We start from the raw sequence: 17,013 nt of genomic DNA on the forward strand, positions 1-17,013 counted from the left end.
GTGTGCTGTCCCTCCTCCTCCTCTTCCCTTTTGTGTCCTCCATCATGGCCAGTGCCCAACCTGCCGGCTGCAAAATCCGCATCACTGACAGAGGACTGGAGATGTGTTAGTATATGGATATATCTTCATAATCCTGAAGTGAACTACTACTACTAAAACAATAAATAATAATAGGACTAAACTTTATTCATACAGCACTTTTCAAAACTAAATTACGAAGTGCTTTATGAGATTAAAACAAGATTAAAACATGGACTGAGGCAAATAAAACAAGCAAATTAGAATACAAAAAAGGAAATAAAAGAGTTTTATAAATTAATTTTCTTTTTGCATCTTGGAAAGAAAACTCTTTCTCCCACTTTCTAAAAACAATCCTGTCCAGTCCTTAAAATCTGGGGAAATGTTCACAAAAGGGAAAACATTGTTCTCATCAAGTTTAATAAAGCCGTCACAATACTGTTGTAACAAAGTCCGCTCACTAACTGAGAGCTTCTCTACACTTACGGAGCAACAGAGAGACAGCCCGAGTCCATTTCACCTGTAATTAGCAGGCAAGAGGAGCTGCATTGTCCATGTTTGCACATGCGAGCTGAACTACATGTCCCAGAGTGACCACTTTAGACACACAGAACCGCCTGAGCAGTGGAGCCCACCTGACAGCCTGGACTGAAACACGTCCCATAGATAACTGGTTCTTGGAGCAGCCAGTAATCTGAGCTGTGGTGTCCCAGCCTCTTCTTCTTTAACAAGCTCCACACCTTAAACAGTCCACGAAAGGAATCAGGTAATTCCTTGATCTTTGGCTGCTTTAAGCCCATCAGAAACAAAGATCTGTTCAGTCCAAGTCCACCTAACTGACTCAAAATGGTGCAAGCCAGCAGCCTCCACATTAAATCAGCAGGACCACACAGAAACCTTTGTAAGAACTGGAAACGGAAGGTAGCCCTCCTGCTGCTCAGGTGGATCAGGCCCTGTCCTGCACACTCTGAGGCAGTCTGACCCAGAAGAAGTCAACAAGAAGAGCCTGGATCTTTGACAGCAGGTCAGGTGGGGGGTCAACACATGACAGGCGATGACATAAAGTCGACAACACTAAATTGTAAGTGATGAGGACTCGACCTCTGTAGGACATTTTGGTTTTCATCCACATCCACCTTGCTAAACGACCTTTGACCTTTTCAAGAACATTCTCCCAGTTATCAAGAACAAACGATTGATCACCAAAAAACACTCCAAAGTATTTCAGTCCCCCGTCTTCCAAATCAACTCCCCAACAAACTGAGCTTCTTCTCCAGTCCACCAACACTGAGAGCTTCACTTTTGTCCCAGTTGCCTTTGGCTGAAGATTTTGAGCCAAACTGGACGACATCTTTTACCAACACGTCAATATCTTGCTGGCTGTCAACCAGGATGATCACATCATCTGCATATGCTGACAATTTTAAAGGTGGATTACAACCTGGAATAGTCAGCCCCTGAAGGTCAGCTCTAAGTTTGTGCAAACAAAGGCTCGATTGCTAAAGAATAAAACATGCCAGAGAGGGCGCAGCCTTGTCAAACTCCCCTTTGAACCTGAAAAGGAGCTCAAACCACCATTAACTTTCAGGACGCTCTGTGTGTCTTCCTGTTGTGTACTTTGTGTGTCTTCCTGTTGTGTGCTCTGTGTGTGTTCTTGTTCTGGTGCTGCAGTCTCACCATTATTTATTGTTTACCATTATTTTATTTATTTATTGGAGACATTTACTATCCGTGTCTTGCCAGTTCTCTCTGCAACATTTCATTATGTCGTATATTCAGTGGCGATGCAGTTGAAGATGTTTGAAGAAAAACTCCGCCGAGACTGTCTTAGTTGTATAACAAATTTATTACAATAAGTTCAGTATCGTATACAAGTAACACATTACTTGGAGAGTCTCCAGCCGAATAATGAAACTCTGCCGACAATATGCAGACAGCTCCTTATATACCGAGCTTGTTTTGGTCAAAAACTTAGTTATATCATAAGGTTCATATTACGAGAGGGACAGAAGAACAGTAGAGGCATCTCTTGTAGGGTGCCTCACCACACTGTCCTTCACCTCTGACCCAGAGCCTCCATGGCTCTGCTGATCTAATTATGTCAGTATCCTGGTACCCCTAACTAAATAACCTCCAAATCAGAAAGGCCCAAACAGCAATTAACATGTCAATATATTCTCCTACTACAAACCATTTGTATACATATGCTGTATCTAACAGCAGACACCTCAATTACTAATGAACGGAGGAACTTCGGACAAAATGATCTTTTTGGCTGAATTAACCAGCGGCACCACCTAAACAAAGGTGTCCTGGATCACTACACCTCGTTCAACAACCATGCTCACTTTATCAACGCTGTCCAGAAAAATGACGACTCCATTGTTCATCCTAGATGCAGATTTTATACCGTCATAACTGACCATTTCTCCAATTACTAAACTGCAATCCTCCACGGAACCATTAACAGTCGGCCAGAGTTTAACTCACTTACCACTACAGTAATAACAATAAACAAACAAACAAACAATTCACATTAAACCTGTTAAAACAGATTAAACATGTTAAAGTATAATCCAGATTAAACCTGTTGAAGTATAATGCAGAATAAACCTGTTAAATTATAATCCAGTAAAGCTAAATTACATTATTGACAGTGTCCAATCAGAACTCTCCAACATCAATTAACCCTTCAATCTCCAGCTGATGTGGTTGACTCTGTTTGATGTGTTTGGTGCAGTAGCAGGAGTATTTGTGGTCCTGACAGTTTGTGTTTTATGTTTTCAGTGAAGTTTGAGACTCAGAAGTTTGTTGAAGAGGAGCTCAGTAACATCAGTATGCCAGAGATGAAAGGCAAAGAAGGACGCTTCCAATACACCATCACTGAGTACTAATGCTGCATTAAATCAAATCACAACTTTAGAACTGGAAACTTGAAATGTGTATTAATACGTTTTCTTCCTCTCATTTGTTGTCAGTGTGAAGATTACTGAGCTAAATCTCACTCATGCCGACCTGCAGTTCATCCCTGAAGTCGGGTTGTTGTTCGATGTACAGAACTCGTCCATCACACTCAGTTTCCACCGACGGATCCTCTACTGGTTCTTGTGAGTTCTCCTACAGAAAACTGACATAACATCAATAGTTCTACAGAACACTGACTGAACACTGATGGTTCTACTGTTACGACCAGGGCCTAGGGGAAACCCTGGCACAACATGAAAATGAGACTCCCCTCTTCCAATCCCCCAAGCACCACCAGCAGCGAAGCAATTTAAAAAGGTTTTATTTAAAAACCCATCTCGGACACAAACAGACATGCTGGCAGTCTTGCTGAGAGAGGAGAACCCTCAGGAACTGGGAAGAGCCTTTAAACTTCTGGCTTCAAGGCAGGAACGAATCAGCTCCCTGGACAACCTACACTCACTCAATCACACCTGCAACCAATCTCACTCACACACACTCAGGTAACAGAGAGGGTTATTTAAGCACAGAGGCAATTACAGCACATACAATAGAAATGTTTATACGACCTCTGGGGTCGTAACACTACTACAGAAGACTGACTCAATGGTTCTCCTACAGAACACTGACTCAATATTTTTTACGACAGAACACTGACTGAACATCAATAGTTCTACTACAGAACACTGACTGAACATCAATAGTTCTACTACAGAACACTGACTGAACATTAACAATTCTACTACAGAAAACTGACTGAACATTAACAATTCTACCACAGAACACTGACTCAATATTTTTTACGACAGAACACTGACTGAACATCAATAGTTCTACTACAGAACACTGACTGAACATCAATAGTTCTACTACAGAAAACTGACTGAACATTAACAATTCTACCACAGAACACTGACTGAACATCAATAGTTCTACTACAGAACACTGACTGAACATTAACAATTCTACTACAGAAAACTGACTGAACATTAACAATTCTACTACAGAACACTGACTGAACATCAATAGTTCTACTACAGAACACTGACTGAACATTAACAATTCTACTACAGAAAACTGACTGAACATTAACAATTCTACCACAGAACACTGACTCAATAGTTCTACTACAGAACACTGACTGAACATTAACAATTCTACTACAGAAAACTGACTGAACATTAACAATTCTACTACAGAACACTGACTGAACATTAACAATTCTACTACAGAACACTGACTGAACATCAATAGTTCTACTACAGAACACTGACTGAACATTAACAATTCTACTACAGAACAATGACTCAATAGTTCTACTACAGAACACTGACTCAACATTAACAATTCTACTACAGAAAACTGACTGAACATTAACAATTCTACTACAGAACACTGACTGAACATCAATAGTTCTACTACAGAACACTGACTGAACATTAACAATTCTACTACAGAAAACTGACTGAACATTAACAATTCTACCACAGAACACTGACTCAATAGTTCTACTACAGAACACTGACTGAACATTAACAATTCTACTACAGAACAATGACTCAATAGTTCTACTACAGAACACTGACTGAACATTAACAATTCTACTACAGAACAATGACTCAATAGTTCTACTACAGAACACTGACTCAATGGTTTTCCTACAGAACACTGACTCGATAGTTCTACTACAGAACACTGACTCAATGGTTCTCCTACAGAACACTGACTCAATGGTTTTCCTACAGAACACTGACTCAAAAGTTCTATTACATAGAAAACTGACATAACATCAGTAGTTCTACTACAGAACACTGACTGAGCATCAATAGTTCTACTACAGAATGTCCATTTTAACTCTTACGGTTCTTTTACAGAACATACAAGTAACTCTAATTGTTCTTGTGACAGAACACCATAAGTATAATTGTAATGTGCTTTACATCTTTTACTTTATATTTGTTATTGTTGTAATGATGAAGATGATGACAATAGTTGATGATGATGTTAGTTGTATCCCTATCAGTGATGAAGCTGAAGTCTACTGTATGTCAGTTACGATACAGGAAACATCAACGCGTCAGCTGAAGGCGTGAACATCAACACGGTTCTCAACCTGATCAGAGACGATGACGGTCGACTGAAGATCAATAACATCACCTGTGACGCCAAAATCAACAGAATGAAGGCACAGTTCAGTGGAACGCTCGGGTAAAACACTCTGATATACTCATCAAAACTGTTTACTGTAAATACGATTGGTGTACTAATCAATAATCAATAGTATAGACCACTGATCAATAATCAATAGTAATGACTACTAGTCAATAATCAACAGTAATGACTTCTGATCAATAATCAGGTCTTTCATCATATTTTCTTTTTCAGGAGAGTTTACGACTTCCTGGCCAGTTTTCTGACATCAGGCATGCGCTTCCTCCTCAACCAAAGGGTCTGTCTGTCTGTCTCACCTGTCTGTCTGTCTGTCTGTCTCACCTGTCTGTCTGTCTGTCTGTCTCACCTGTCTGTCTGTCTGTCTTTCTGTCTGTCTCACCTGTCTGTATGTCTGTTTGTCTCACCTGGCTGTCTATTTGTCTGTCTCACCTGTCTGTCTCTGATCTGTCTGTCTTTATGACCTGTCTCTCTCTCAGATCTGTCCTGCTCTGAATCATGCTGCTCTGGTTCATGTGAACTCGATGTTGGAGACGATCCCTGTGAGGACGGAGGTTGATAAATATATTGGGATCGATTATTCTCTTATTGATGATCCAGTGGTGACGTCCAGGAGCCTCGACATGAACTTCAGGGTCAAACACTGATACTGATTATGTTACAATCATATACGTGACCTGAGACAGTAACACTGGCAATGTTACAATCATATATGTGACCTGAGACAGTAACAGTGTGTTGTGTCTGTAGGGGATGTTCTTCGACCTGTCTCATCAGAACGACACGCTGGTGAACTACGCCGTTGACCCGGTCATCAGAGAGTACGACAGGATGGTTTATCTCGCTCTCTCCGAGTTCTTCTTCGACAGCGGAATGTTCTCTTACTACACAGCAGGAATCTTCCAGATGGACATCGTTAATGAGAAGGTCGAAACCACCACACACCCTCAGAACCACCACACACCCTTAAAACCACCACACGACCTTAAAACCACCACACACATTCAGAACCACCACAGACCCTTAAAACCACCACACACATTCAGAACCACCACAGACCCTTAAAACCACCACACACATTCAGAACCACCACAGACCCTCAGAACCACCACGCACCCTTAAAACCACCACACACCCTTAAAACCACCACACACGTTCAGAACCACCACAGACCCTTAAAACCACCACACACATTCAGAACCACCACAGACCCTTAAAACCACCACACACATTCAGAACCACCACAGACCCTCAGAACCACCACGCACCCTTAAAACCACCACACACCCTTAAAACCACCACACACGTTCAGAACCACCACAGACCCTTAAAACCACCACACACATTCAGAACCACCACAGACCCTCAGAACCACCACACACATTCAGAACCACCACAGACCCTCAGAACCACCACACACATTCAGAACCACCACAGACCCTTAAAACCACCACACACATTCAGAACCACCACAGACCCTCAGAACCACCACGCACCCTTAAAACCACCACACACGTTCAGAGCCACCACAGACCCTCAGAACCACCACACACCCTTAAAACCGCCACACACCCTCAGAGCCACCACAGACCCTCAGAACCACCACACACCCTTAAAACCGCCACACACCCTCAGAACCACCACAGACCCACAGAACCACCATACACCCTTAAAACCACCACACACCCTCAGAACCACCACACACCACCAGAACCCTTAAAACTACCACACACCCCCAGAACCACCACAGATCCTCAAAACCACCACACACCCTTAAAACTACCACAGATTCTCAAAACCACCACACACCCTCAGAACCACCACAGACCCTTAGAACCACCACACACCCTCAGAACCACCACACACCCCCAGAATTACCACAGACTGTCACAACCCCCACAGGTACTCAAAACCACTACATTCCCTAAAAAACCAACACAGATGCTATGTACCCTGTCTATTCATTGTTCTTGTTTCTGTTTGTGTCATCTTGCGCTTCAGATGCCCAAAGACCTGGAGATGTTGTTGAGAACCACGTACTTTGGAGCCATCATGATGCTGGTGAGAAGGAACACCAGAGAAACAGCCAAACAGTTTAAAGACAGTAGAAACTCAGCAGAGATACAGTAAAAAATGATTATCAGGGTTAACAGTGTGTATGACATGTATGACAACCCTGATCAGATAAGATAGAACTTTATTTGTCCCAAAGGAAATTCCATGTTCTCCCTGCGTGTTCTATGCAGAACCCAGCTCTGGTGGAAGCTCCGCTCTCTCTGCAACTCGCTGTCAACTCACCTCCAAAAACCTCAATCAAGACATCTGGAGCAACAGTTGTCATGACAGCCATCGTCAAGGTGATGGTGCTGCCTCCAGGTCAGCCTCCGGTCCAGCTCAGCAGCATGACCATGGTACACACACACACACACACACACACACACACACACACACTGTTTTTCTTCTTTAGAATTTATTCAGAGTATTTTAGAAAAGAGTTTTCTTTTTTAAATCCTTACATGTTTAAGGTTTCAGAAGATTTCACTTGCTGATCAAATATGATTTTTATTACATTTTATTCATTTAAACTATTCTGTCCTCCTGCAGGAAACAAAGTTTAATGCTAAAGTTTCTATGAAGGGAAAACGCCTGGCTGTTCATGCTGACCTCCGCAGGTACACACACGCACACACACACGGTGTTACAGGTGCACCATGTGAAAAACACAAAAACAGTGATTGGCCAGTTAAGGGTTAAGGTTAGGGGTTAGGGATTAGGGTTAGGGTTAGGGTTAGTGTGCTCAGGTTGTGGAACAGTTCTTTACAAATAGCCTGCTTTCTCTTAAGAGAACTTTTCCAGGAAACAAGGAACAACTTGAGGGACACAAGTACCTTTTCTGTTTTTTTAAGGTGTAGTAGGGACTGAACTGACGCCCAAAGCCAGAACAGGAGAGTCATCAGCCGGGACCCATGACACCAGAACTGTCAGGACGTCGGCCGTGGGGCTGGGTTAGGTAAACTCTGGGGCGCTGGGCAGTGGAAACTCTAAAATTAAAAATGGGTGAATTCAAGATAAATCAACACAGCGTAGCTACTGCACCTTAGGACTGTAGACCGTCAGCCCCCAGTCTGTTTTTACCTGATGGTGTGATCTCTGTCAGTCAGACTCAGTTGGGCCATCGCACATGCACATCAACACAGCCTTCAGTCAGTGTGCACATGGCTGCACTGTAGAGAGAAAATCAACAGCACATGAGAGAGAAAGAGTAAAGGTAGAGCTGGGAGGAAGTGCAGCAAAAGCAGAAAAGCTGGGGGGACAGGGTTGATGTATAAAAAAGACAAAAACACAAGGGCCGCCCTCACCCTATCACAACTACTTTTCCTGAGTTGATTTTATGTGGTCAAAACTTAATCACGTTGTGGAAAGCAGAAGATGCATATGTATGGAAATAATCTGGAAATAAAACACCTGTACAGCCGACTGTTTTCTGTCAGCTAGAAGTATCACAGTCAGAGCTACCGGAGCACCATAATGATAAATTCATGTCCAGTCAGCTCTGAAGAAAACACCAGGTACAAAACAAACACCCAAAAAGTGGACAACAGATATACATGAGTATTTTTTTAAAACTAAAACTGAAAGATATGTTACTGACATAAACAGTTAAAATAATGTCACACAAACAAAGGGTAAGTGGTCTGTTGTGAACAGAGTGAATGTGTAGATTGGCCTAGCTGATGTTAGATTCACTGTCTGCATTATTACCCGAGTTCGCCCCTGTTACCACTGGTAGATGTTATAAGACCTAGAAAAAAGAATAATGAGTTAAAAGAAGAGATATGAAGACATACATCCACATAAGTGAGAGATGACTTCACTCTTTTCTACACACAGGCTAAAATGAAGCTAAAATGCAGATAAAAATGAAATGGCTGTATTCAAACATAACCAGCTGTGCCGCCCAAGTGGCTCATGTGGTAGAACATGTTTACTGTTATCACAGCCACCAAGCTTTGATTGGGCCCTATGCTACATAACACCCTCTCTCTCTCTCCACTGGGTCTTTATTGCTGCTGTCCAATAAAGCAGCTCAAAAAAGCAAAGGAAGCAAAAACAGTTTGTTTTTTCATTATCCATATTTCAATGGATTAGACTCTCAATGTAGCTTGAAAGCAATGCCTGAAGGAAGTGAAAAACTTAAATATTTACACACTAGACACAAGATAATTATACAAGATGAACAGACTGAAACCATTTTATTCTTTCAGATTTAAAATCTTCTCCAACCAATCAGCGCTGGAATCTCTGGCAGTAAGTGTCTTTCTGTCTATTACTTCACCTGATACTATTATATGTTCAGTTCAGTTCATTATCTTGACCGCTTTTCCGTGAGGGTCGCAGAGATGTTACCGCTTTATCCCCCTTTCAGGGGGTTGCGGGGGTTACTGGGGCCAAATCCAGTTTTTCATAGGGCGGAGGCCAGGGTATATCCCTGGATGAGTTGCCAGCTCATCGCAGGGCCCTCTGACCTCTGCCAAAGGTGCCAACTGCGCGTCAGGAGCAGTTTCGGGGTTCAGCATCTTGCTCAAGGATGCTTCGGCATGTAGCTCGGTTCCGCCCAGGGGAGCCGGGGTTCGAACCAGTGACCTTCTATGAAAAACTGACCTTCTGGTCACTGGTCACCTGCTCTACCCACTGAGCTACAGCCGCCCCACTATTATATGCATTTATTCTATTTAAAACACTAAATGGACTCAACATAGACAGAGATGTGAGCATTTACTCTGTCTGTCTGTCTGTCTGTATGTCAGTTGATTCCTCTGCAGGCTCCCCTAAAGACGATGTTGCAGATGTCTGTGGTTCCTTTGATCAACAGTAAGAATCGAAATTATCAGCAAAAAAAAAAACAGTTATTACAGTGATTACTGTAACATACTGTAACATACTGCAGTGATAAGTGTAACATACTGCAGTATTTACTGTAACATACTGTAACATACTGCAGTGATAAGTGTAACATACTGAAACATACTGCAGTGATTACTGTAACATACTGCAGTGATAAGTGTAACATACTGCAGTGTTTATTGTAACATACCGTAACATACTGCAGTGATTACTGTAACATACTGCAGGGTTTACTGTAACATACTGCAGTGATAAGTGTAACATACTGCAGTGATTACTGTAACATACTGCAGTGATAAGTGTAACATAGTGTAACATACTGCAGTGATTACTGAAACATACTGAAGCATAATGCAGTGTTTACTGTAACATACTGCAGTGTTTACTGTAACATAGTGTAACATACTGCAGTGATTACTGAAACATACTGCAGTGATAAGTGTAACATACTGCACTGTTTACTGTAACATACTGCAGTGATTACTGTAACATACTGTAACATACTGCAGTGATAAGTGTAACATACTGCAGTATTTACTGTAACATACTGTAACATACTGCAGTGATAAGTGTAACATACTGAAACATACTGCAGTGATTACTGTAACATACTGCAGTGATAAGTGTAACATACTGCAGTGTTTATTGTAACATACTGTAACATACTGCAGTGATTACTGTAACATACTCTAACATACTGCAGTGTTTACTGTAACATACTGCAGTGATAAGTGTAACATACTGCAGTGTTTATTGTAACATACTCTAACATACTGCAGTGATTACTGTAACATACTGCAGGGTTTACTGTAACATACTGCAGTGATAAGTGTAACATACTGCAGTGATTACTGTAACATACTGCAGTGATAAGTGTAACATAGTGTAACATACTGCAGTGATTACTGAAACATAATGCAGTGTTTACTGTAACATACTGCAGTGATTACTGAAACATACTGCAGTGATAAGTGTAACATACTGCACTGTTTACTGTAACATACTGCAGTGATTACTGTAACATACTGTAACATACTGCAGTGATAAGTGTAACATACTGCAGTGTTTACTGTAACATACTGTAACATACTGCAGTGATTACTGTAACATACTGTAACATACTGCAGTGTTCACTGTAACATACTGCAGTGATACATGTAACATACTGTAGTGTTTACTGTAACATACTGTAACATACTGCAGTGATAAGTGTAACATATTGTAGTGTTTACTGTTACATACTGTAACATACTGCAGTGATTACTGTAACATACTGAAACATACTGCAGTGATTACTGTAACATACTGCAGTGATAAGTGTAACATAGTGTAACATACTGCAGTGATTACTGTAACATACTGAAACATAATGCAGTGTTTACTGTAACATACTGCAGTGATAAGTGTAACATACTGAAACATACTGCAGTGATTACTGTAACATACTGTAACATACTGCAGTGATAAGTGTAACATACTGCAGTGTTTACTGTAACATACTGCAGTGATTACTGTAGTGATAAGTGTAACATACTGCAGTGATTACTGTAACATACTGTAACATATTGCAGTGTTTACTGTAACATACTGTAACATATTGCAGTGTTTACTGTAACATACTGTAACATACTGCAATGATTACTGTAACATACTGCAATGATTACTGTAACATACTGTAACATATTGCAGTGTTTACTGTAACATACTGTAACATACTGCAATGATTACTGTAACATACTACAGTGATTACTGTAACATACTGAAACATATTGCAGTGCAGTGTTTACTGTAACATACTGCAGTGATTACTGTAACATACTGTAACATACTGCAGTGATTACTGAAACATACTGCAGTGATAAATGTAACATACTGTAACATACTGCAGTGATAAGTCTAACATACTGCAGTGTTTACTGTAACATACTGCAGTGATTACTGTAACATACTGTAACATATTGCAGTGTTTACTGTAACATACTGTAACATACTGCAATGATTACTGTAACATACTACAGTGATTACTGTAACATACTGAAACATACTGCAGTGTTCACTGTAACATACTGTAACATACTGCAGTGATAAGCATAATATACTGCAGTGTTTACTGTAACATACTGCAGTGTTTACTGTAACATACTGTAACATACTGCAGTGATAAGTGTAACATACTGAAACATACTGCAGTGATTACTGTAACATACTGCAGTGTTTACCGTAACATACTGTATCATACTGCAGTAATTACTGAAACATACTGCAGTGATAAGTGTAACATACTGCAGTGATAACTGTAACATACTGTAACATACTGCAGTGATTACTGAAACATACTGCAGTGATTACACACAGTTACAGAGGTTATTATTGTAAAGTGTGTAATTGACTGACTTGTATTATGTGTGTTTAGACTGGACAAAGAGGGGAGTTCAGATTCCTCTGGCTGATGGGATGGATTTTATTGAAGAGGTGGTTGAATATCACAATGTAAGTCTGTGTCACCAGTTATATGTATACATGATGCTGTTTTCTGATTGGTCATAATAAACTTTTGTATTACTCTCCCCCTCCACTGTACCATGTGATGTCTGCAGGGTTTCATCGTGATTGGAGCAAATCTTCACTTCAGCAAAGGACTGAGAGAAATGATAGCAGGCAACATCGAGACAGAGCCAGAAACAAACACTGTCTAAATATGTATATATGTGTATATATATATATATATATATATATATATATATATATATATATATATATATATATATATATATATATACTGTATATATATCAATGTAAATACAGCACACAACACCACCTAAATATACTCAGCTTAATTTTGTAAAGTGTAAAGTGTTGTATGAATATAGAAATATTATATATGAGACACAGTGTGAATATATATGTATGAAACACTGTTGCATGTAGAGAGAGACAGGTACATATACGTACATATTGTGTGGCTGTCAGTCTATCAATGGCAGACTGTGTCAATTTACAGTACATATGAATCTGTAACAATATTTAAATACATTTTCTATACACATTGATGTAATGTATATGAGACATATTGTATATTGACACTTAATAACTAATACTACATAATCATATGTATGTAGTATTATGTTAACACTGAAAATGTAATTAACACTAACCAGAACACTGACTGATTAAACACTGAATCAAATCAGCATTACATATGTAAACGATCGTATCCATGACAACTCTGCATTACACACCTGTGTGCTCACTCAGGCTCCGCCCCCTCTGGATGGCATGGCCTGTTCAGGTGAGTCCTTCAGTGGACTGCGACAGTCAACTATGCATTCAGGTGCTTCAACATAAATCCAGTAGGATGTTCATGTGCTACACAGAATTTAAACTTGGTTTTAAACTGGGACCAGTAAACTGGACCTGAGCTCATAACAGACACTGACAACAGACAGCTGTCAGTCAGTGGTGCAGGACAGATGGTTCAGTTTATACAGCAGTGTGTGTTTGTATACTGTTGTGGAAATTTGTCTTATTTGTGAGATATCTGAAATAAACTTGTAAGAAATACCAGTTGTCTTTTGAGGATTTTATTCTTTATAAAGAAGGTTCAACAATCAACAGAATGGCATGCGGTCTGCAGAAAGAAGAACAAGATGAGACAGTCGAGAAACCTTTTTGATAGAGAGAAAGGAGTGCCCTGTGTCCTTCTCATGTCTGTACCAGGTTCCGTTCCCATAACAAGCACATAATAATAACAACCTCTCTTTGTGCAGACAGTACAAACATTCAAGGATGTGGGAAGAACATGATGAAGATTATGTAAAACATAATAATGATATAATAATGATATAGTAATATAATTTTCCATTACACTCCTCCCTTTTGATCATTTATTGATCACTTTAAGTATGTACAAACTACACACAAGACATCAAACTTAAAAATTCCCTCAGGATTCAATTTAAGTTATCACATATTGTATAGTTGAAAAGCAATAATAGCTGTTTTGTGGAACATAGACATTCCTAATATTCATTGCAAGCTGGGAGGAGGCAAAACACATTTACTCAGTAACATTCATCTTCATCATCATCATCTCCATTTACTAGGCTAAAATAGATGCAGGGACGCAGGCTCGCTCCTCTTCAGCCCCTGCGTTTTGCACGCGTAGAGGGAGCCACTACCTTGGAGAGGTTACTAGCATGATCACAAAGTAGTATGATGTCATCTTCTGCTGCAAATCCCTGGGTTGATCTTTATCATCACATATTGGCTTAAACTATTTTATGACTAGAAATGAATAAACAACAATCATAAAAGTATAGCTGTAAACATTTGAGAAAAATGATTAGTGAACTTGTTACTAAATATTAAAACTTTTTAATGAGATTGAGATTAATGAGATTGTAAAAAAAATAAATAAATTATATATTATTTATTTTTTTCCCCTATTTTTTCTCTTAAAGAAGTTTTGGTTCTTTCAGCATCTCACCGTTTGTTAGGCAACATGGTCCTTTTTCCCTCAATAAGGATTCCAGTGATGACGGTCCGGGGTCTCAGCGGTCAGTCCTCTCGTCTCTTAAGATTTTTCCGTTCCCATAACAAGAAGCACATAATAATAACAATCTCTCTTTGTGCAGACAGTACAAACATTCAAGGATGTGGGAAGAACATAGTGAAGACAATGTAAAACATAATAATGATATAATAATGATATAGTAATATCATTTTTCATTACAATTCACAGTCAAGTCATTGAATGTGACATTTTCACCACATGTAGACAGACATGCCGATCAAAACTGTCTGGGAAGTTTTCTGTTTACATTCAGAGTTTCTTATTAAAACTCATTGTGTGAATCATAATAAACATGTTAAATGTATTTTCTTCTTCTTTTCTTGTGCTCTGCTGTTTCTTTTGTCTTTTTCAACCTGTACATCACTGTATTGGTGTGAAACAAATATAATCTAATCTAATAAGTAATTTCATATAACATGGAGTCTGTTAAACTGGATTTATAGTTAGATGTAAAGGGATTATCTACAGCCTCTGAGGTGACACTGGAGTATAACTAGTTTCATTTCACTTCTGTTCTTATAGAATCTACAAAGAAACTGATGATTATGGACTTTGTGTGTGGTATTTTGTCTGTGCTTTGTGCTTCTTGTTCTGTTTAAGTGTTCTCATAGGTGCTTTACAGAGGCTGGGCGTGGCTTCCCTGGGTGGCTGGAGCTCCTGCCTCACACACCTACAGCTCATCTGATCATCAGCGCCAGCTCAAATACTCTGGTCTTCTCTCCACTTGCTGCCAGGTTGTTTCCACTCATCACCGTGAGCCCTTGCAACGCCGAGCTCCAGGTCCACAGCCACCCTGGCACCAAGCTTCCTGCACCTCTGCCACATGCCAAGATCCCTCTTTGGATCCTCTGTGTCTCACTCACCTGAGCCTCCACCTAAGCCTCAGCCTCCCTCTATCCTGAGCCCCAGCTACTCCACCTGCTGAGCCACCTGCCTGAGCCTTCCTCCACTACCCATCCACCTGAGCAACCAAATAAATTCCTTTTTTACCTTTCCCCTGTCTTGGTGTCCGCTTTTGTGTTACAGGCAACATACAACTATGTACAAATTGTAACAGAAACCTGATGAAAGAGCTGTGTTTTTGATGCAGGTGGAGATTGTTGAGACATCAATTGTTCAGTCTCCTGTTCAAATAATGACACATAAGTTACTTGATGTAACTCCTGTTCTATGAGTAGCCCTCTGTCGACAGCAGGGGGGATAATGACGGGAGCAAAGGAGGAATACAAGGAGCTCAAGGTGCTTTACAACAGTCATCACATTCACACACTGATGGCAGAGGCTGCCATGCACGCTGCCGATCTGCTCATCAGGACACATTTGGGGTTCAGTATCTTGCTCATGGGAGCAAGGGAATCAAACCAGCGATCTTCTGATCACTGGATGAACCGCTCTACCATCCTGAGCCACAGCTGTCACAGTACTTTCACAAAGGAGATGAGGGTTTGAATCCTGTGTGAGGCCAATACTGTCATTGGTGATTGTTTAAAATTGATTATTTAAAGCCAAACCATTGTCTTTTCCTAAACCTAACCAATGAGTTTCGGTGTATTATTGTGAAAGTGTAACTGGACATTGCATATTTATTGTTGCTAAATATTTTTACGTGACAGTGATTTGGTGGACGAGCAGGTCTGTTAGCCTGTTTGTGATACAGCAGTTTCAGCTGACTGTAAACAGTCTGAAACTGTCGTTTAGTTATGATTCTTAATTTCAGTTTGACTGAGAACAGGTCTGCAGGTCATTTCTTTATCACAGTCATAGATGGTCCTTGTGCTCTTGGTCTTGTACCACACTTCAAGTACCTTGGCAGTATGCTCAACATAGTTTAGGACATCCAGAAAAGGATCCACTAGGCCTCACACTCCTTTGGACGCCTCAGGGGGCAGGTGTTCACCAACAACAACCGCGTCCTCAACACAAAGGTATCAGTCTATCAAGTATATCCACATTCTTGTATGGTTTGTGAGACATGGCTGGTTTACAGCCCCCACCACAGGCAACTGGAGGCCTTTCAATTAGATCAGAGATTAGATTTGAGAGTTTATTGTCATTATACAATATACATAAATATAAATAATGACAATGACATCACATTAAGGTGCACAAGAACCCAGCACCAGGAGCCTGAAGGCCATAATATTACACCACCACCTTAGAGGGCTTGGCCACCTTATCAGGATGCCAAGAGGACCGCATCCCATGTGAGGTCCTCTATGGCCACCCGAGGCTGGGACATCAGTCACCTGATGGGCCAAAAAAAAGGTTTAAAGACCAGCTGAAGAACTCCCTTAAGAAGTGTGGGATCCATCCTAATACACTGGAAACTGCAGCTGATCGTCCATACTGGAGCCGACTCTGTCATGAAGGCGTGAAAACGGTTG

The 17,013-nt window shown here is 40.4% G+C and overlaps 1 protein-coding gene across 3 annotated transcripts in view; it reads left to right on the forward strand.

Moving 5' to 3' along the window:
- The window catches only part of pltp (phospholipid transfer protein), an 18,955-nt gene extending 5,338 nt beyond the window's left edge, over positions 1-13,617 (forward strand). The window contains exons 2-15 of one of the 3 annotated variants that reach the window (XM_073468728.1): positions 1-105; positions 2,806-2,905; positions 2,997-3,125; positions 5,035-5,190; positions 5,368-5,431; positions 5,631-5,786; positions 5,902-6,078; positions 7,153-7,212; positions 7,398-7,562; positions 7,756-7,823; positions 9,417-9,459; positions 9,960-10,023; positions 12,470-12,546; positions 12,654-13,617. The exon at positions 1-105 is cut by the window's left edge and continues 31 nt beyond it. In XM_073468728.1, coding sequence (XP_073324829.1) covers positions 1-105; positions 2,806-2,905; positions 2,997-3,125; positions 5,035-5,190; positions 5,368-5,431; positions 5,631-5,786; positions 5,902-6,078; positions 7,153-7,212; positions 7,398-7,562; positions 7,756-7,823; positions 9,417-9,459; positions 9,960-10,023; positions 12,470-12,546; positions 12,654-12,752 — 1,463 coding nt within the window. In that variant the 3' untranslated portion in view covers positions 12,753-13,617. Of the gene's footprint in view, positions 106-2,805; positions 2,906-2,996; positions 3,126-3,214; positions 3,486-5,034; positions 5,191-5,367; positions 5,432-5,630; positions 5,787-5,901; positions 6,079-7,152; positions 7,213-7,397; positions 7,563-7,755; positions 7,824-8,057; positions 8,162-9,416; positions 9,460-9,959; positions 10,024-12,469; positions 12,547-12,653 lie in introns of those variants that run through there. The other 2 variants (XR_012179432.1, XM_073468729.1) reach the window with 2 other exon arrangements.
- Positions 13,618-17,013: the final 3,396 nt, after the last annotated feature.

This window comes from Pagrus major, chromosome 6, assembly GCF_040436345.1.
Source record: "Pagrus major chromosome 6, Pma_NU_1.0".
NCBI classification, from domain to species: Eukaryota; Metazoa; Chordata; class Actinopteri; order Spariformes; family Sparidae; genus Pagrus; species Pagrus major.